Source organism: Leptinotarsa decemlineata, unplaced genomic scaffold (genome assembly GCF_025532065.1).
Source record: "Leptinotarsa decemlineata unplaced genomic scaffold, Ldec_3_MD MMD2_tig00026374_RagTag_RagTag, whole genome shotgun sequence".
NCBI lineage: Eukaryota > Metazoa > Arthropoda > Insecta > Coleoptera > Chrysomelidae > Leptinotarsa > Leptinotarsa decemlineata.
In genome coordinates, this window is record NW_027412710.1 from 2,510,968 (window position 1) to 2,531,606 (window position 20,639).

General features: G+C 35.5%; 1 protein-coding gene and 1 long non-coding RNA gene across 2 annotated transcripts; both read right to left on the reverse strand.

Moving 5' to 3' along the window:
* Window positions 1-9,818, reverse strand: LOC141486818 (uncharacterized). Its single transcript, XR_012468060.1, has 3 exons — window positions 995-9,818; window positions 116-886; window positions 1-56 (listed from the first exon to the last, which is right to left on the reverse strand). It is a non-coding gene; the product is annotated as an uncharacterized lncRNA (long non-coding RNA).
* A 4,385-nt stretch (window positions 9,819-14,203) lies between these two features.
* LOC141479886 (uncharacterized) lies at window positions 14,204-19,180 on the reverse strand. The gene is made up of 3 exons (XM_074185383.1): window positions 15,861-19,180; window positions 15,576-15,803; window positions 14,204-14,378 (listed from the first exon to the last, which is right to left on the reverse strand). The coding sequence occupies exons 1-3, from the start codon at window positions 15,941-15,943 to the stop codon at window positions 14,204-14,206; spliced, it is 486 nt and encodes a 161-aa protein (XP_074041484.1). The 5' UTR covers window positions 15,944-19,180.
* Between the last annotated feature and the right edge of the window lie 1,459 nt (window positions 19,181-20,639).

The following is a 20,639-nucleotide window of genomic DNA, read 5'->3' on the forward strand; positions in this document are numbered from 1 at the left end:
AACGATTTTAGCATTGACCATTTAGTCCATAAAGAATTCGGACTATACGTTTCTGACTGAAACGAATAAACACAATTACTACCAAATCTACCGAAAAACATAGAAAATTCCTCACCAGTTCTTGAAAATATGCCAGAAATACACTTTCAGTGACATCTTTTGGCATAACATTTTTCCGTGTCAGCCAGTCCAGATATATCTTGTATTCTTTTTGGTATACGGCTTCACTTTTCGATGGAATTAATGATTCTCTTGCTTGTTCAGCTTTTTTCAAAATATCCTCCATTATATTTGGGGTAGAAAACACGTTTTCACCGCAAACACAGCTTGATAACAAAGTTCTGTTTATAAACAAGTAACATAGCAACAACCTAGTAACAAGAAAACTCTACTATAATCAACGGTACCTGATTCAAATATACCGGGAAGGTAATGAATTGGTACATTTTTCCGTTTCAAAAATGAACAAAATTTTATTGAAATCGGTCAGAAATAAAATTATCTATGTACCACGGGAATTAATGAGCCTTAATAACCTCAGGCAATTGCTGTCCCTCGGGCCAGAGGCCCTCGGGACGCAAACTTTGCCATCGGTAATTAAGGCCCTCCTAATTCCCTTGATACAGAAATAACTATTATTCCGTATTCATATAAAATAAACATTTTACATTCAACAATTACAACATTATTGGACATATCCCCCGGACATCATGATTTTCCGCGCCACTGGATGAATGTCAAAAATTAGGTGAGCCCATTATTTGTTTGGAATATATTCTTTCGTTTCGTATAGCCTTTCGTTATAGGATAAATTTGAGGTTGTAAGGATACAGGGAGCAGTTGACATAATTTGAGCTAGATTGTCCTCGGTTTTCGATGTGGATACCTGAAAGTAAATAACACTTCAAAATACATGTCTTACCAAGCCTAAATAACTAACTCTTACGGAAATAATTTTCCTTCTAATTGAAAATAACTATATTATTGTACCCACCTGTTAGCTGACCGTCCAGTTGTAGTTTAGTTCCATAATCCTTCAGATTGTTTTCGTTGTACCAATTTTTATTAGTGGTTCTGTTGACCCAGTTTCAGAAAATAAGATTCATCAAGTTAGATTATTAGTCGCGATCTGTGAAACAGTTGTCATCATAGGACTCGTAAGACAACGTTTCTCTGTTCGCTGATGGAGGGCGCGAGAGGTACCGTTTCACGATTATTTATAAAAATTCATGTCAAGCCGTGTCGAAAAGGAAATTATTTTTACTGTTTTTTTGATTATTATATCAAATTGAATTCGGACTAAGTGTAGGTGAATAATTGACAGCTTATTTAAATTAAACAATAGTGAACAAACATTATCAATTATCTTTCGCCATCTATGGGTCAGAGGGACTTAGAGGTTTTGTAATTGTAAATATAGCTAAAAATTTTAGATGTCGATAGGTTTCAAATTATTGCCCTTTCTGTTTCACACACCTTTTCCGATAATTCAGTGATTCAACTTACCGACTTGGAAATGGATCGGAAGTCACGTATTTTACTCTTCACCGATTGGTTCACCCAACGCTGCTCATGACGTATAGGCATGCGCTTCAATAAGGAAACGTTTTTCAAAATAGGCTCTGACGGATATAATTTCCCACTAGACTCCAAATCTCAATTTCCGGCCTACTCAGGACGGGAAGGAGAAACAGATCGACCTGATTTGGTCATTTTTTCTTTTCGCTCCGTGTGTGTTCAGAAAGAACCATTTTGGAAAATCTGTCTATTCGACACCTCATAGAGGATTAATTTCCATAAGGTTTCATTTCAAGTGAAAAGGTGCCTGTTAGTTTCGTACTTATAGAGTATTGCTATTGTTTGGTTGTGGCCCTTTCACCCTGTTCAGGGATCAGAGAACCTCACGTGAGTACGCCATTTTTGTCAACCTTTTCCGTCCATTTGTGCTTTTTTGAGACGTTTTCTCATTTTTATTTTCTCCTATTATAGGGCGATCTACGTGTGATTAGTTCATAGACGATTTTGTTGAACCATTACGAGTTGGGAACTACTCAAATCAGTATTTTGGAAAAATACTGAAATCTATTTTGTGGAAACCGAAAAAGAAATACTTGTCATCAGTATTTCTCCGGATTTTATTGTAAATGTAACCCTTCTGAACTGGAAGGTAAGTTGCTCTAATTCAGACGGAGTGTACCAAAAGTGTCTTGTGTAAAATATTTGTTGTTTTCATTTGGTTTTTTTTAGTATACGGTTACTAGACATTTGCCAATAAAAATATATAATATCATAGTAACGTTCTATCATAATTTATTTTATTTTTGTTATTGATTCTTCCGCTGGAAATCAGCGCATTAATTTTTACTTTCGATAATTTCAGTAGATTCTTGCCATGTTATTATATATATTAGAAAACTTTTGGTTTTTTATTGAAGGTTAAGAAAATAAAATATTACTTTTCATATCGATCACTGTTTTACGGTGTTGTTCCATTAATTTAAAGTCATTAAGGATGCTACTTTTGTATTATGTACTTAGGATGATTTCAATAGAAATCAATGAGGATTTTTTTCTTTAAAGGGTTTTTTTTGGGGTACCGTTTTCCTGTAGGAAGAATTCACGCCAGATCAATAACCACCCTGGAACATTTTGACTACCTATCTTGGCGGATTCTTTAGATTCAAGATTGTTGTTTGGACTTGGGGGCGGAGAAGACGCGCAAGTACCTGAAACAATAAAAAAATTTACTATATTTTTTTATATATTATTTACATTATCGTGATTAATAACTTGATGTTAATTGTGTAAAGCGGAAATTAAGTCGTTTTTTGATCCAGTTAATTATTTTTTCGTGATACTGCGTCTGCGCTCTAGGCCCACAGCAAATGACTTCGGAATCCTTGTAAAATATTCTTGAAGGTGACTTACCTGCGGCTTCACTTCCTGCTCTTTGTGTATTTAATTTTGATTTATACGTAACTGGCTCTATTTTCTTTTATTGAGAAGTTTAAGGTAACTAGTAAGGAAACTTAGAAAGTTATCAACTCCGTTTGGCTTTAAGTATTGATTTGAATTTGTTTAAAACACATCGATCAAATCCATGGATGCTTAAAGTTTTTTTAACCTGTGCTAATTTTATTTTCACGTTATCAATATACTGATCTATTGGAATGGTGGCTGGTCAATTTTATTTCTTTTCTCTTGGTAAGTTGGAGAATTGGTAAAGATATTAGTGAAATCTATTGGCATTTCAACTTACCTGGCGCCCAAATAAAAAAAATATAATATACAACATCTGTAAACTCACTCCCGTCTCCTCTGTAGTGAACCGGTATGCCTTGACTGTCATCGTGACAGCCCACCAATCGCAACTTCAAGTATTGAGGTTACAAATTCTATTTAAATTAGCTCGCATAATCATCGATCTTGCTATGTTCATGATAGTTTGATTGATTATTTCTACTACGCCGTTGAGTTGGGGGGTATAAGGTGGTGAAGATGAAAATCTAAAAAACCTTTTGAACAACATTCACCACCATTATCACACCTTATTTTCGAGATTTTCTTTCCACAAAACAGAGTTGTTACCTTAGCTTCATACTCTTTCATACACCTTAATACTTCATGCTTATGTTTGATCACAAATCTAGAGTAATCTACAAAGGTGACAAAATATGAATTTTCATCACGAGAAGGGTCCACATACATCAGTAATAAAATCCTACTAGCCCTTGACACTTTTGAACGATATGGTAAACACTTTTGTTTATTTTTCACACAAACATCACAAATTTTTATTTCAGGCTTTAAATTTGCAAAATGCAGACCGTTAACTAGATTCAATTTTTTCATTTTTAGCAATGAATCATAATTTAAATGTCCATATCTAATATTTTTGGACTTTTTGCCCTGATTTTTATTCAAACAAAACTCCCAACAGTCTACTTTTGACAAATTTCAATTTCAAATCATTTTCAGAAAGAGTTCTTATGGCGGTTACCACATTCTCATATTCAGTAGGCATGCATAACAATAAAAAGCAAGCCATGTCTGACTCGTCAAAACTACTGCGTAAACCTTTCAATTCTCTGAATATTCTTCAAACTTTGAAAAATACTCTTGCAAATCCATGTTGATATTATATTTAACTGAAATCAGTTCTTTTAACAGATAGAACTTTGAGCATGTACCTTTCTTATCGAAAATTCCTTCTAATTTGCTAATCATCTCGTATGCAAGTTATAAATCCTTGATATACTCTAAATGAGTATCTTATACACACTGTATTATTAACATGCATGCTTTACTATTTATTATTTGCCAAGCTTCATCTCGTTCAGTTTCTGCTACCTCTATTAGGGCATTTTTTAAATCCACCGCCTTCATCACTGATGTCAATAGAAACTTCCAGTTTTCAAAATAAGGCAAATAATAATAATAACCAACAAGAATATCGAAACAATGAAAACAACAACTATAATAACAGAAATTTTTATAATCAAGCATATAGGAGACCAAATTTCAACAAATTACAATAACAATAATACCAATAACAGATATAATAATAATAGACAACAGAGGCGGTATTTTGATTCGAATGTAATTTGAGATGTTATGGATATGCGAAATTTCGAATTCTTTTATTACATATATACATTCGGGCAGTAGACGGTTTCAACTGACCATAAACGCTATATTGACCAGAGCACTTCATTGAAACCGTAAGAACTCAGGATTTTACTGTTTGGTAGACCTTGGGCCGAGAAAACTTACAAGCTGTTGATTTTTTCCGCCCTGGATGGCTACCGCTGTCGATCTTCGAAGGAACGAAGACTAAGTACCTCGCAGAGGGTTTGAAGTTTCTTCGTTTAGTGTTGTTGAAAACTTTTATCGGTTTTTTTGTTACAAAAGCAATGTGGGTCGTACTGTTGAGCCGTAGTCTCACTTGTTGTATAAAAAAAAGTTTGTGTATACTTATAGGTTGTTATTATTGTTTAAGTTAGGTCGATTAAGACATTGTTGAACGTACTTTCACATTGGATAAATGTCGTTCAGTGATTTCGGGATCCCTCTTTCCTTGATTATATAAGGAGTATACGTAACTTTCGGAAGTCTTTGTTAATTTGTCATTACAGTGATTGAATGTTTTGTGAAATGAGTCTGTCGTTGTTTAGTTGTTTCTCTCTTCAGACATAGTCAGCCGGAGCAACGAAAAAGTACTTGGCGCCCATGGGCCACGTTTATTGTGTATGCAATTTTTCATCGATCTGCACGACCCTGAAAGTTGCTCAAGAGCAAGCACACTACTTGCCGTACTATATCCTACAAAACTATTTATTATTATTATTTTCTTCTTGTAAATTAACAGGCAAACAGGAGGACGTAATTAAATTACAAAATTATACGAAATAGTAAATACATTAAGAAAACGGTGGTACCTACAAACAATTAACCAACTTTCATTCATTTCATTAACCAACAAAATCATTGATTTCGGCCACCAATAGCTTGATTTTGCCAAGGAACTGCTCCTGCTTCTGAGGCAAAATAATCTTTAAATGCGTATCTAATTTGAAAGGCGTGTTTGGTGGCATTTCCACCTTTGTGAGACAAGGGAGTGTAGTCGTTGCCAGAAGTATTTCCACTGATGACTGGTGCACTCTCGTACCTTTCATACTTTCGTATAAAATTATGAAAAACGCAGGTAGCCAATATTATGTTGTCCACATTTGCAGGTAACGACTGAATCCGTCTGAATTTTTGACTCAAGATTCCAAACCCATTTTCCGAAACCCTTCTGGCACGGCTCATGCGATAACTGAATATCCTTTTTGGATCGTCCAATTCCTGACCGGGGTATGGGCACATAATATACGGTTTTAACTGAAAAGCCTCATCAGCGACTATAACGTATGGTAATTCGATGTTTCACCGGAGAGAGGAACGGGTCCAGGTACCGAAAAGTTACCTGATTCAAATGCTTTACCGATGTTAGAGCGTGACCAAATACCACCATCACTGCTCTTGCCATAGGCACCTACATCTACATCAATAAAGTTGTAATTGACATCAAACAAGCCAAGAAGCACAACTGAAAAAAAATTGTAATTAAAAAATTGAGATCCACTGTTTGGTGGTTCCTGTATGCTGACATGTTTGCCATCTACAGCGCCGATGCAATTTGGAAAATTGTCTTTGAAATCCTGTGAGATTTTTTTCCAATCTTTTTCTGATGGTTCAGGCATCACTTCCCTCATCGAACCTTCAACTATTGCTCTACGTGTTTCGGTCACTATTGACTTAACAGTTGAGTGCCCCATCCGGTAGCTGAAAGAAATCGTTCCGAACGAATCATCTAAAGCAAGATATCTAGAAAAAAACAGGATTGGTAGTATTCCAAGTTTTTTATTGATTTTGTGACAAGGCAAAAATATTTGTTATATTATTATTTTGGACAACACTGACTCGATGCCAAAGTATACTTATATTGTAACCTACAATACTTGTTTGAATAGAATAAAAATGTGGATTCCTTAAATGTTTTTTAATATCAATCAATCCTCTAGTCACATGCACATATCTGATGCAAGTTATTTAAAGGAATGTTATTCATAAAAACAAAAAGCCAATTATAAAAAACTGGCATCGACCACAGATGATAAAGTTTGATAGGATGCCTATAGACTACCTATAGACTAGGATGCCACTACAAATTCGTTTGTAATAATCCATAAACACTTACCTTAAACACACGGCGAGTCTTTCTCTTGCAGAAATAACATTTTTCCAGAATGTGTCCTTTCTCATGATATACTTCTCAATTTTCATGAGCAAAATATGAAATGCGCTTTGGGTCATTCGAAAGTATTCATAAAATTTACATTCGTCCTCCACCAAGCCTCTATACAAAGTCGCAAACTCCCCTTCCGCGCCTCGAAGCAGCCATATGGGATGAACCCATTGTCTTCTTCTCTTATTTTCTTCTTCGCCTGATATTAATGCAATTACTGCTGAGTATTCAGATCGTCGTGTTCGATTCACCGAACACTACCAGGCAGGCCTCAAATAAATTATTTTTTTTCTTTTTGTCTATTTACTTCAGTAATCATAAGATGAAATAATTCGCAAACCTTTTTTCTTCTCCGTGCAAAATTCACAATTTTTTTTACTGCTTTATACAGTTCAAAATTTTTTTTGCGCATTTGCGTTTAAATATTCAAAAATTAAATTTCTCTCGTTTCGTCATTTTTTTTTATCGCAATTCGATCTCAATTAAAAATTCCCAATTCATTTTCAACAACTTTGGAAAAATCTATCTAATTTGGTGAATACAATTTCAAATTCAGCAACAGAAGAGAATGCAGTGGGAAATCGAGCAAAACGTTTGATTTGAATGAATTAGTTCCTGCTGAAGTAAAAAATAACTTCCGTTTCGACAAAGACAATATAATTCGTTTAGCAAGAGCTCTTGACCTACCTAATGAAATAGTTTCCCAACAAAGGCATCGTATTTCTAGTGAGTAAAAAAACTATCTAATTTATTTGAATAAACCTATGCTCTTATATTTCATTAGAGTTGTTAATATTTCCAATGATCTTTTTAATTTCAGGGCTACATGGACTTTGTATTTTGTTGCGAAGATTAGCATATCCTAATCGGCTATGTGATTTGGAGCCATTGTTTGGATTATCTGCACAATCATTATCGCAGATTGCAAATAAAGTAGCAGATATAATATACCAAAATCATGGTCATTTAATTGAAAATTTACAGAATTTACCGTGGTTGAATCTAGACAAGTTAAGGTACTACTCACATGTAAGTTTTCTAGAAAATTCTTGGCATTTGTAAAATTTTTGCAAAGCTTATTAATTCTGAATGTTGCTTAAAATAGCATTTTTCACAAATATCTCTCATTTTAGGCAGTATTTGCCAAAGATGCTCCCTTAAATAGCTGCTGGGGATTTATTGATGGCACAACACGAGCCATTTGCAAACCTACAGAAGAACAAGAACGTTATTATTCTGGACACAAACGGTATCATTGTGTAAAATATCAATCTTTGTTGAGTCCTGATGGATTGATATTGAGCCTGAAAGGTGCATATCCAGGTCGAAGACATGATGCAGGTATTTTTCGCAAGATAGTTGCAAGATTTCCAAATGGAGACAATTTTGTTTTATATGGTGATCTAGCATATGGTATAAGAGATCTATTGATATGTCCTTATGGAAACCAGCACTTAACTCTACAACAACCGGAGTTTAATAGAAGCATGAGTGCAGTTAGACAAGCTATAGAATGGGGTTTCCAGAAAGATACAGCAGAATTTGCTTTCTTAGATTTCAAGAAAAATCAGAAACTTCTTGTTCAAGACATATAACAACTTTATAAAGTGGCTGTACTGTTAACAAATTGCCATACTTCCCTATATGGCAGTCAGACGAGTCAATATTTTAATGTGGTACCTCCAAATTTAGAAGAATACTTGGGAGTTTAACAGCGTAACTTCCAGATAAGTGTATATGTAAAATATAAACAGTGAACACTAAATGTTGGACATTTTCATTTACAATAACTTACTTTATAAAGGATTATCTAAGCTAACTTAAAAATAAAAACCTGAACAACTAAAATCTATATTTAAATAAACCTACACTACACTAACTTAGAGGTATTACTCAATGTTACAAACTGCTGCAATAGTTGCGTTTGCACTTTAATCATTTCAATTATTTGTTTTCTTTCCTCTTTGTCTTGTAGAAACTTTTCTTGTTTCATTTTCCTGTTTTCTGCTTCAAACTTCCCTCTTTCTACTATGTGTTTTTTTTCTTCTAAATCTAATTGCCTTTCTTTTAACGCCAGTTCCTTCTTTCTAACGGCAATTTCCCACTCCCGCTTTTTTTTCTAAATAATCCAACGCATTTTTTTCATCGGTGGATTACATTTTCTTTTTCTGGTTGGTGCTAAAAAAATTTGTGAAAAAGTTTAACATTTGGAGTAATAAAAAGATAGGAGAGCTTCTTACTGAGAACCGCATGGTTCTGGGTTGGAACCCCAGTCAAGGTAAGAATTTTTTTCAGTTATTAAATTAATTTAGAGAGCCACAGAGGGTTTTCTGTCCGACCATTCACTGTTGGGATCTAATTAACAGTTCTGTTCCTAAACGGGTATATGGAAACAGTAACAAAGTCTACCCAAAACACGAGGCAAATGGCCATATATGCCGAAGCCATTAACATAAAAAAAGTAATAAATACCAAGTAATTACAATTCAAATATACAAACAACATTAAAATACATAGGCATAAGGCAAGGCGCAAATTGAGACACGTATATCACGTGTGAGGTGGCCTGACACGAGGGACACGACACGTGCGTGCCACACGTGCTGCGTGGGGATCCGCAAATTGAGGCGCAGTTGAAATCAAGACACCCCACGTATCGGTTGTGCGGTGATCTAAATATTTTAAGGTGCAGTTTGTGGGATCTCGCAACCAATCCAATATTTGAAAATGTCGGATGCAAGAACCAAACATTTATTATTGTTACTTGAATTCTGAATCAGAATCCGATGATGCTGAAGAAGATATTTTGTTCTCTTTCTTATTAAAAAAAAAAAACAAAAAAAATTACCAAATAAGTACATTTTATCAGAGAGAAATAGGCGTGGACAGTTTAAAATTACTACTATGATGAGTGATGCTGATTTTACCAATTACTTCCGCATGAATCGCAACCAGTTTTTTGATGTTCATGGGATGATTCAACAAGACATTGACTCAAATGGATGTAATGCTCAAAAGCCGATATCAACAGAGGAAACACTTGCAGTTTTCTTGAGGTAAGTAATAAATATTTCTAAATTCAGGTTAAAGCTATTTATTTTATTTTTTTTTACAATCTGTTATGAGAATCAAATGTCTGTACATAGTTAGCCAAAGCGGAAATATCAGGTTGATCTTGGAGGTCTCCACCATGTGGTTGTTGGGGTAATGGGATGTGTGTCTGATCTTGCTGGTCTCGATCTTGTAGTTGTTGGGATATTTGGAAGTGTGTCTGAGGGGAATCAGACCAAGCATGAGTGCTGGGAGAGCTTGCAACCGAGTAATTATACGAAGTTAACGATAAAGATGGTCGACTTTGTAGGTTCATAACGTCCTCTTCTGCTTTTGACACAGCCTGAAAAAGTTGGCCCCTCACCCTATGCTGGTATTGGGGGGGCAAATTTTTTGTTAGCTGGTACATTGAAAGGAAAAAATTGTATAGAGGGTCGTCTGAAGGATTATCCCTAGATTCCAATTTTCTCCTTTCTTCCTCCCGTTGTTTAGATCTCTCCTCTCGCTTCTGCAGAGACCTCTTCAGCAAACAATGCACATCGTCCTGCTTTCTGATTTTTTGTTTTTTGGTGTTGGCTACTGAAGTTTGCTCTAATGTACCCGTCGTTTTTGTGCTGGATTCTTCAACTTTGTCTTCTTCAACATCTGCATTGTTGGATTGTTCATGATTCGAGGAACAATGCTCCCCATTTTCGGAGTCCAAAATTTCATTGCTTAGGGGTAGTGCCGATGAATGTTGTGAATCGTCATCGCTGTCGTTAACGTTTCCTTCACGGGGTCCAGCAGACATAAAACTTTCCAAAAACGTCATTTGCTTCTGAAACCGCCAAGGTCTAATGTTTTCAGGAGCAGCACCACTTTTAAGAGATTTCATTTGTCGCCGTCGTGCGTCTCGATAAGAATTTCTCAACTTGAGCCACATCGTTTTCGCTGCTTCACCTGAAACAAATACTTATTAAGTGCTGGTAAACCATAAGCCAAAGAAAGAAAAAAAAAAGATAATTAAAGCACAGCATAGGAATAAATAAACTGTAAATACCATATTATGACAAATAAAAATGAAGGAAGAAAATAAAAGAAAAAAAATTGTTAACTACAACACAAGGTTTTCCCAATGTCGCTCTTGTAGGTTAGTTGCTAGAGCTTTGGACTAGTTATCCAGTAGACGTAAGTTCAATCCCCACCTCGGGGGTAGGTACAACTTTTTTTTTTATGTTCTTTCTTTATGGTAATTCACGTTAATATTACATAATACATATATAATGTACGATAATCAATTTTAATAATTTTGTTTCCTTTCTTTTGTAGCTTCTGGAGACAGCTACAAAAGTATTGCTTATAACTACCTGTTGGGAGATCGAACAGTGTCTAATATTGTCCAAGAAGTAGCTACCGCTATATGGAATAATATGCAACCAGTCTATTTAGCCGAACCCAAAACAGAAACATGGAAATCTATAGCTTTACGGTTTGAGGATAGATGGCAATTTCCACACTGCGTTGGTGCTGTCGACGGAAAACATATTGTTATTAAAAAACCAGGCAAAAGTGGATCATCATACTTTAACTATAAACATACATTCTCTATTATTTTAATGGCAACAGTGGACGCGGATTATAAATTTATCACAATAGATATTGGAGCGATGGGAAGATTTAGCGATGGAAATGTATTTGCAAGTAGTGGATTGGGCAAGAAAATGATCAAACACACTATACTACTTCCCAATCCTGAACAAATACCTACGATTGCCGAGCCTCTGCCGTATGTTTTTGTTGGAGACGAGGCTTTTCCTTTATCGGAAAATCTAATGAGACCATATCCAAGAAGGCAAGTAACTGGAAATTATCAACACCAAGTTTTCAATGCACGACTTTCTCGAGCTCGGCAAACAGTGGAATGTGCCTTCGGTATACTGTCTTCGCGGTTTCGCGTATTCCGAAGACCATTTGAAAGTAAAGTGGACACTGTGAGAGATGTAGTAAAAGCCGCTTGTGTTTTGCACAACTACTTACGACCCTCAGCCCTGGTAGAAGATGTAAATGATATCGAACAGCTGCCACAAACTCAACTGTTACATGTTCAAGGAAACAGGGCGAGAACTTCATTAGCTGCATTTAGAGTCAGGGATAGTTTTACGGAATATTTTAACAATTGAGGGGCACTTCCTTGGCAACATCAATCCGTTATGCTTGGAAATTATTGACAATATAGTGCTTATCACTTTAGGTTATGTATTTTCTATAAAAATGTAATTTTTATGTACGAATAGAAACCATTTGTGACAATAAAAATAAAAAGTACTAGTATTTAAAACTATAATGAATGTATTTTAACTTAACTTCTAAATTTAGATCTGTCGCAATATCCTGCCAAATCCGGGTTTTCAACTTTGTTTTCATGTAGTTGGCATGTTTTGTGTCGTAAAGCTCCGGGTTTTTTCTTACCGCCTCTATTATCTTTTCTTCTGACATCTTTCGATGATAAAACGACGACGATGATCTGAACGAAGGACAAAACAGACAACGGCGATGATAAAACGACGACGATGATCTGAACGAAGGATAAAACAGACAACGGCGATTCACACAAGTGGCACGTGGGATGCGAAAAACTGTGTCTCAACCACAACGTCACATGGGTGGGTGGTCACAACGTCACACGTCTAGTCACGTCACTGGTCAATTTGCGCTGATACAATGGTTTCAACAGGATACAAAAACACGTGCTGTGATGTGTCACCTCACACGTGCTATACGTGTCTCAATTTGCGCCTTGCCTAATAAAGCACACAAAATGATGAAATTCATAAAACCGTTTTCAACTAGCCCCAATTGTACTAAGTGTTTACACAAAATAATTATTTGAATACTACTTACTCAAAATCTTTCGGTTCACGTTTGGGGTATGTGTAGTCACTGAATCAGGTTCTTCAATCAGATAATGTAAATAAACATCTGCTGTAATTTCTTCAGCATTCGACATGACTGAAAATATATTTTAAATTTGACAAAATGTAATGTAACAAAATATATTTTCACCATGCAACTCCTGTTTTAGATAAAAAAAAAAGTTGAAATATACCTACCATAATCATGATATGAATTGATTATTTCATTTTCTTTATTTTTAATGTGGACTTCATTGCTAAATCTCAGGCTTCTTTTCCTTTTTTTGCCAATATGGTCAATAATTGTTTTTCATTTTTTTTCTCCGACGTAACCATTTCATTTTTGGCAATATCGCTTATTTCCTGTAGAAGTTGATCCAATTCCGAATAAACCTCTTCCACCCCAGATCTAAAAATACAATTTTTATTAGGTAATAACAGTAATGAAGTAATTACATGATACTTACTTGGATCTGTTAATTTTATCCTTTTTTACATTTTGTAATATGAACATATTTAAGGCAGGGACACATATACGCGGTGGCGTTCAGACGTAACATGTACATTCAAATATACCGTTGCACACTTGTCGTAACATGTCTACGGCCAGAGCGGTACGGCAGCGTTCTAATTCGCGGTGGCGGTGAAACATGGGCTGTTGAGTTCGACCGCTATTGAAACGCGTACCGCTCGCAAAAATGTCTATAATTGAAGAAAGTGTCACTGAAAAAATTATAGAACATGTAAAGAAATGCAGGGTGTTATATAATTTATCTCATCCTCATTACAAAAATATTCGGATTAAGAATAAAGCATGGGACGAAACATTAAACACTACAAGCTATTGAAATAATCAACAAATTGATCACGTTATTAAAAAGCATAATTAGTTGCTCTTCATCTGTCAGCTGGCAAATTATTTAATCCCTGCACTGGTCTTGGATCATATTCAGTTAGATGATGAAAATGTTCGTCTACATTCTTTGATCGTAGAAAATTGTGGAGAACACAAGTAGCTTTCACAATACTTATTGCAGTTGGAACTTTCATTTCTAGAGGGCTAAAAAATAGCCGCCAAAATTCAGCCAAAATTCCAAAAGCGTTTTCCACGACTCGACGAGCTCGGCATAGGTGGTAATTACATTTTTCTTTTCTGGCGTCCTGGCGTACTTGTCGATAAGGAAATAGTCTCATTAAGTACGAGCTTAATGTAAAAGCTTCGTCACCAACTAAGACACAAAGAAGTGGCTCATCCTTCCCAGGCAAAAGTTTAGTGGCAGGAATGTTAAAGGTTCCAGTTTCAAATTTTCTACCCATATTTGAAGCTTCAAAAATACCGCCATCACTATTTTTTCCATGGGCTCCGACATCGATGGAAATGAATTTATAGTACGGATCCACAATTGCCATTAACACTATCGAAATTTTGCCGTCTATACTTCCTAGACAGTTAGGAAAGTTCCATATATCCTTAAAAGCGGAAATTGAAGTTTCCCAAATTTCTGTAGTGGGTTCTGGCATATAAATTGGTTGTAGTCTCGTAAAAAATTGCGCAACATACTTCTTCAACAATTTTTGAAACCGTAGAAAATCCCATTCGGAAACTGTGTCCAATGGTTTTATATGAATCTCCTGTTGCTAGAAATCTGAAACAAAATAATATTTTTTTTTGTTTGAGGGGAACATATTAAAAAGAAGTGGAAAAATTTACGCGATAATTATGCCAAACATCTTAGATCAGAAAAAACGACAACTGGACAGAACGCATCAGTAATTTGTCGTTATAAGAAGTGGCCATGGGCTCAACAAATGGACTATTTCGGCCATTCCTCCGGCTTGCAACAACGGAGTCTAATATTTCTCGTGCAGGTATATCGTCTGATATATTACAGTCAACTCAAGAAGAGTCGCCAGCTGATTCACCAGTCAATTCTTTAGAAATACCAAATGACGACAACTCAGTTACTAATGAATACGAAGTGGAATTGCCAGTTAATACTGGTCAACGTACAGAAACAGCAGACATAGAACAATTACCCACACCTCAAACTAGCAGAAAAAGGAAGGTTACTAAAGTCACACCCTCTTCACAACCAACTGGTACTGAGAAAATATTAAGTTACCGTTAAAAAAGGTCGATGTAGCAGGTGCGATGAAGTAGACAAAATATTTTTGGGCTATGCCGCAGCTGTTAGGAAATTATTTATCTGTTCGAAGACAAACAATGATAAAATTTGGTATTGCTAAGATGATTATGGAAAACGAATTGGAACAGCAACAGGAAATCCCAAATTCGTGTGTATGCAATATTTCAAACTCGAATGCGCATTCATTGTCGGTCATGAGTTCTCCAGAATATTCGTATCATGTTCCAAATACTGAAACAATAACCTCACAATCACTATCGGCCACTGCTACTTGGTATGAAAATTTTGGCAATAGTAATATTTGACTTAAATTTATTTGTTTTCTAACTTTTGTTGCTGGGTTTTTACGTTTCTTCTGTTATTGTGTACTACGTTCCTGGCCAGTATTCAGATTTTTTTTTGTGTTCTTACATATTTTTGATATTCAACATGAATATACTACGATATGCACTATTTATTTTTTTTCTGCGTTTGATTTCAATACTACCTAGTCAACAGTAGCATCTTAGAAGTAAATTTAAAACTACAAACTTAATTTGAAAGTCTTGTACACATTGGATTTTTTATATTTGTATGTTGCATTCTCAAATATAACTGCGCTAAATCGTGAAACGTGTTCTTTTCACTTCAAAAAACTCAAAATATTTTTAAATCATCGACTCTTGATTTCATTTTATTTCAAATGAATGTACTGACCTTAAGGTAACTGCAAGCCGCTCTGCAGGTTCTATTGGTTCCCTGAATTTACTGTGTTGTTTTCTTATATCATTCTCTATACGTGCTAATATTTCATCAAAGCATTCAAAATTCATTCGAAAATAAATATAAAACCGTTTCTCATCCATTCGTAGCTGTTTATATAACGTGTGGAATTCCCCTTCCTGAAGACGCGTTTGATTTATTTCATGAACCCATTGGTTTTTCCTAAAATAACATTAAGAAAATTCAATGTGTCATCCAACACATTTGAACAAAATGTACCTTCGGTTCCTCTGATGGAGCAACTCCCGTTGTTCTTCTTCATTGGCGGCTGCCAAAAGTAATACTTCCTCTTCGAAATCCATAGGATGGATAAGTATACCTACCCAACATTATTCACAAATGGATGTTTTGAGAGACTATGTTTCGTCGCATGAGCGACCGCATTGCTACCGCTCATGTATGTGTTTAGTGATTACCGCCACTGCTGTCGCCACCGCTACCGCCACCGCGTATATGTGTCCCTGCCTTTAAGTGTTCCTTCAGTGCTCGTATTATAAAATTTTTTGTGGTTAAGATATCGACATTAGTTTGGATTGTTTCCATTCTTACAGCATCCTCATAGGGATTCTGACTTAATACTTCTCTAGCTAATATAATATTTTCATATGTAAATCTTAACCGACTTTTGTTTTGTGCCATATTATTACACACACTATAAAATATCCGGAATACCAGAGAGAAAGTCACAGTACACAATTTATTTTTGAAATTTGCGCAAGCGTAGATGTCAAAATAACGTTACCGTATTTTTCAGAGGAGTGGCGATAACTCTATTATTTTCGTATTTCTCTATCGCGTATCTTTGGAATTCTCTCGAACATTTAGGATGACTTATCGTTAACTCTCGATTAAAACAAAGGGTCGCTTTTGTGGAACTTGAACTCAGGTAGTTGACCCCTCTTCACGATATTTTTAACCCCTACCATTGCTAGTGGTGATTTTCGAGGGTTACTTCGGAAAAATTTTTGGCCGGGGTAAGCATTCTTGTTTTGAGGTTTCCGCCGGGAAACTCCTGGCCGTTCGAGTTAAGACTTAGCTTCAGTTCCAGATTTGATACGAACGTCTCTGTCATCAAAATAAGAGACATGTTCAGGATCTTCTGGCTACCTTTTTGGTAGCCAATAAACCTGGAGAACTTATTAATACTGATGTTTGTGAACCAATGACTATAAAATCGATTGGTAGTGCACGATTTTTCTTCGTTTTCAAGAATGATTTCAGTAAATTTCGCTATGATTACTTTCTCAAAAACAAGTCTCAGGTGAAAGATAAACTGGAAGAATTTCTGTCAAAAGCAAAAATAACTGGACATTGAGCACAGAAAATATTAACTGATGGTGGTGAAGAATTCGATAACACGGATATGAAGAATAACCTAACAAAGTATGGTTTACATCATCGAATCACCATGCCTCACACACCTGAACAGAATCATGTAACATGCGGAAAATCTCCCTGAATACCTTTGGGCAGAAGCACTTAATACTCGTGTATAAGTTTTGAACAGAACTGGTCCCACAATGACAGAATGTATGGCACCTATGATGATTTGCATAGGAAAACAAGCTCCTGTGGATCATTCAAAAATTTTTGGATGGAAAGTTTTGTACATGTTCCGAATAGTGAGAAAGGTTATCTGGTTGGATATATCGAAGACAAAGATGGATATCGAGTATGGTTACCTGTCACAAGTATAAGTTCCGAATCAGTATCGATTGATGAAGGTACTGCTTTGAGTAAAATGGAATCAGAAACAAGCCTGCCATTTGATCGTCCTGTTCTCCGAGATAGATCTAAAAGATACGATGCTTTTGCAATGCTTGCTGTAGAAGAACCCAATACTGTTGACGAGGCATTCTCATCTAATGAATCTGAGATGTGGAGAAAAGAAATGGACCAAGAAATGCACTTGCTAGTATAAAATGACACCTAGATATTAGTGAAAAAGCCTATCGGAAGAAAAACCATTAAATATCGTTGGGTATTCACATTTAAAGAAAATCCAGAAGGAGATATTAGATTTAGAACAAGGTTAGTTGCAAAAGGTTTTGCTCAAGAAGCTGGTATTGACTTTGATGAAACTTTTGCACCAGTTGCTCGATTTGATGCTATGAGAATAGTTTTATCAATGTCTGTTTCCGAAAATTTGGTACTTGTCACAATTTGATGTGAGGGCAGCCTTTTTTTACAGATTACTAGACGAAGAACTTTTTATGGAGCAACGAGATAACTATCACGACGATACTGATGAGGCATTAAGGTATGCAAGTTACTGCGTGGTCTGTATGATTTAAAAGTCACCTCGTTGTTAGAATTTGCGCTTCACCGAATTTCTGAAGACAAAAAGATTGCAGCAAACTTCTTCAGATGCATGTTTATTTATCAGAAGAAAACCGGATAAATTACTTGTTGTAATTTATGTTGACAGTTCTGTTATAGACTTCGTACGTGTTCGAAGTTTTTTTCAGAGTAACTTATTTGAACAAATTCATTTGTATCAGCTCGGTTATTTCAAATCTATAGTGTGCATTGAGTTCTTTGAAACTACAAAATGATGTCTAGTGTAAATGGGGGTGAACCTCCCGAACCACCTCCTAGTTCAACTCCTCCTCATGTGTCAACATATATGGATACATCACCAATAATAGGTAACAATACTATGTTTAATATGGAAAGAACAGAAAAAATTGAAAAATACGTCAATAGAAAAAGCGGATCAGAACTCATCGACGAAAACAAAAAAAATAGGTAATGAAAACATACCAAAACAATCGATTGTATGTCGCATACACGACCATATCATATTTATGTGGAGAATAATTGCGATGATTTTCCTGGAAATCTCAATGCGGTGAAGTTAGGTTATATAATTCTTTCAAATTTTTCTGAATTGGATAATATGATTATTAGCTTGGACTCGATACAGAATCAGAATAAAAATGAAAGACTACAAATCTGCAAATTGTCTTGTTGATCAAAAAAACTCAACTAATTTGAAAAATAATAATTTAGAATTATATATTTCCAGACTCATTGTCGTACGGCAAGGGCTTAGTAGGGATATAGATACGAGGTTTTCGGAAGAATATATAACCTTTTGCGTCCCAGTGGCATCACCGCGACACCACCTTTTCAAAAATCTTACCGAGAGTCCCAGCGGTTTCGTTGTGAAACCACATGTATTATGTGTTGCATACACACATTTGTTGCATATATAAACTGTAACAGTTGAATACACCAACATTCAAGCACCCGAATATGGTTATGTGTATGTAGATCAGTGTCAGTTTGAACGTCACTGAAAAGTTATAACATTGTTGTGATTGGATTATTTGTAAAATATGGCTGGTAAGTTATTTTCATTATGATTTTCTGATCAATACTAGATCACAGTAGTATGTTTTGAATAGAAAGTAATCTAGATTTAGTAAATTATGAGTATAGAATGATTTACATGGGTGGCTTCAATTGTAGCTACTGGGACTCATATGATTTTGTTTCAGGTGGTAAATTCAATTATTTTGATTTGGAGAGATCGACAGAACGATATGTCACAGTTACTCCCAACGGCAACTACAGCTGATAATATTGAAAATTTTGTGGCTGACAGGGATAAAGTTATTCATAGTGACTCTGTAACTTATAATGATGAGTTCAGCAGCGATGACGAACGACCTCTAGCATACTTTTGTGATTCTTTTTGGACCAAAAATACTCCCAATGAATCGACTGTAAAATTTACTAATCCCTCAGGACCCGTCAATATTACTGACAATGTTGTCCCTGCCTGTTGAATTCTTTCTGTGTTTGTTTCCAGGAGATTTATTTGATGAAATAACTTTCCAAAGCAATTTATATGCAACTCAGAAATTAGGTGATGCATCATTTTTTGCCAATAACTAAAACTGAAATGAAAGTTTTCATTGGAATTAATATTTTGATGGGAATAAAAAAACAACCATCTATAAAAGGCTATTGGTCGTCAAATATAGAGACGAGAGATTCCAGTAAAATATCTTGAAATGTTTCCAGTCAATACTAGAAACCTTCTGAGATTTCAATCGATTGATGAATCGATTCAAAGGGAGATCTTCCCTCCGTCAGTACATGCCTTTGAAGCCTATAAAACGTGGGTATAAGGTATGGGTTCGGGCCAATGAGTCTAGTCACAATTCGAGATATATACGGGTAAAATTGGAGACAAATTTGAGAAACACTTAGGCCAACCGTATAATTTATTTTTGCATTATTTTTCATCAAATTATAATGTTATTCCATATTATTTCCTGGTGTTGCGAATTTCCACTGCCATGGTAGACATGAACGAGGAGAAAGAAAATAGTTCGCTAAATAATTTCTGAAATTAGTCGCTGAAAAGGCTTCGTGTATCACCAAGTCTCGTGTTTCTATGTTGTTGGGTTTTTCCACGGTCTCGTTTATTTCTCCTTGGGGATAATACTGTATTCCCTCTCTTTTCCGTACGAAGTTGTGAAGGATGGAAGAAGCTCTTGTTATCGGGTTACTTTTGTTTCTTATGAATGTTATTGGGCGCCGACTAGCTCTGCAGTTTTGATTGAATAACAATACAAAAATTCGGTTTATTTTTAATCAAACAGTGTGAATGCCATTTCACAATTGTCTCGAATTACTTGTTACTAATTTGAACTCTAAATCCCGAATCCGTCAAACACCGACTGTTATCCAAGGGTCCGCTACCTGCTTCGCATGGGTAGGGTTGAGAAAAACTATACCGCCTTGCCGAAGGCGGTTTCGCAAGAATATTGAAAAGTATAATGTAAGTAATTTAACTAAGGGCAACACTGCAACACGCCCCCCCTCTAGAATGGGTTCACGACTGTTTGATTTTTTTTTCTTTATTAAACAACAAACGCAAATCAAAATGTTACAGGCCCTAGTTACAAAATGTGAATTGTACAACAACAAAAAAAAGTTTTCAATTTCAATTAACATTAGAACAAAACATCTATCACCAACACC